At 29.8% G+C, this 2032-nt stretch overlaps 1 protein-coding gene across 1 annotated transcript in view; it reads right to left on the bottom strand.

Annotated features, from left to right (window-relative positions):
• The window catches only part of LOC107478969 (uric acid degradation bifunctional protein TTL-like), a 5395-nt gene extending 3363 nt beyond the window's left edge, over positions 1-2032 (bottom strand). The window contains exons 1-2 of the mRNA XM_016099125.1: positions 1874-2032; positions 1674-1775 (exon numbers count right to left, since the gene is read on the bottom strand). Coding sequence (XP_015954611.1) covers positions 1674-1775; positions 1874-2032 — 261 coding nt within the window. The remainder of the gene's footprint in view (positions 1-1673; positions 1776-1873) is intronic.

The raw sequence follows: 2032 nt of genomic DNA on the forward strand, positions 1-2032 counted from the left end.
TGAACGCGTGGCCGCAAACGGAGCGGCAATTGGAGCTCTAGATCAAAAGTTATGGTGGTTTGAAGATCAAGTGAGAGAAAGAACTTGAGAGAGTGTTCTTCCTCCCCTCTCTTCAATTTCAGCGTGAGTTTGAGTGTTGTGAGGAGAGAGAGTGCTGAAAACTAGGGTTTTGGTTTAGTTATGTTGGGCCAAGGGCCCACTTTGAGTCTGATTGGCCCGGTTTGGCCCGTTCGGTCCAATCTTGGTCCGAATTCTATAAAATTGGTACCGAAATTCTCGTCTCAATCTCCTCTATCACATTTAGCCACAAAAATCACATTTTGGGCTTTCTAGAATAAATTCTCATTTATGGGTTAATTAGCCGTTAATTAACCGGGTTTTACAGAAAGTGTTCATAAGGAGGGGATTTGTTGACTCAATTCAGCAAGATTCATCCCAAAGTTTTATCTTTTAACCTGATAATATTTATTAGGGTATGCTTTCTCAAGAATACAATAAAGAACGAGACAAGAAAAAAATTTTTGCTTGAAATATAAATGCTTTATGAAGGAGTTCATTCATAGTAATCATAGCACATAGCCAAAAATGATGATCCGCATCTATCATAACGATGAAAAACCATAAGATTCTAAAAATTAAACCGGTAATTAAACTAATAAAGTTAAAAATTGAAACAATTTCAAAAGATTAACCAAAATTTAATGAAAAGTTGAAAACTCATATTACCTTTATAATCAAAATGGAAAATCAATTAGTATCATTAAGACGTTTGTACTTAGTTCTATTTAAAATCTGTTGACTTAGTAGTATTTGCTAGTTATGTTATATTGCTGCGGTCACCATCGAAATCGAATAAGAATCAGCTGTGGGATCATTCTTAACCATGTTGGAAAAGTCCTCGTGCAATTAATTAACCAACAAGAAAAGAAAAAATCTCAAGTTTTTTTCACCGTTTTTTTTCTCAGAAAATAAAATTTTAAAAACTAAATAAAAATACTAAAAATAAGAAATCTAAATAAAAATACTACCAATATTACATGAATAACCTAGTACAAGTACATGTGTTATTATTCTCTATCTCTTGTGATTTCAACATTATATATAGTGATTAATATCTTTCAAAAAAAAAGTTGATGCGTTTATTAGCATTAATCAATGACCCAAAATTCGTTATATAAGACAACTTTCTATTAGTAATATGATTTTGAGTGCTGCTTAGGATCTATTTGGGTGAACTTCTACAAAATAATAATTCTTTTAAGTGATTTTAAAAAAAATATATATTTAAATATCTCATATAAAAATATTTTTTTATTTAACAATTACGTTGGATAGAATAATATAAAAATATTTGTTTGTTTATATGTTATGTTAAAAATTTTTTATGTAACAAAATTAAAATAATAAATTATAACTTCTAATGAAATATTTTTTTATTTTTTTAGTATTTTTATTTTTACTATTGAAATTTATTAAATACAAGAAAAATATATATTTTATCAAAAAAAATTTTAATAACTTAGTGAGACCTAAATAGGTACTTATGGGAGTATGTATATTTAAAATAGAATGAAAAGAAATTATATCTATATATTCAACGAAATATTAAAGTGATGTCCAAAATAATAACATTAACAATAACAATAATAACATTTAATAAGTTGATTTTATACCTTGACCTCCTCCAGTATTTTATGCGAATGTCTAGCATCTATAGTTGTTAAGAATTCGAAACCAAATTTCTTCCGGTACTTCGCTCCAAATTGACACAAATCCTACAACGTTCAGAGTCGTATAAATCATCCGATAGTTGGCTTTGTCTTATGGTTATGGTTATAGAACCCTTGATTGGTCATCCAGTTTGCATACGTACAGAAATTAGGTCAGTAGGCGCCCTACTAATAGTTGTACCTATGTGCCTGTGTGTAGAAAATGCATCCAACCATGCTCTAATAGGCGAATTGTTGAACCATAAATCTCGAGCGAATGAAATTGCGTACACAAGTGAAGAGAACGGAGATGCCTCTTGCAT

This window comes from Arachis duranensis, chromosome 3, assembly GCF_000817695.3.
Source record: "Arachis duranensis cultivar V14167 chromosome 3, aradu.V14167.gnm2.J7QH, whole genome shotgun sequence".
Lineage (NCBI taxonomy): Eukaryota > Viridiplantae > Streptophyta > Magnoliopsida > Fabales > Fabaceae > Arachis > Arachis duranensis.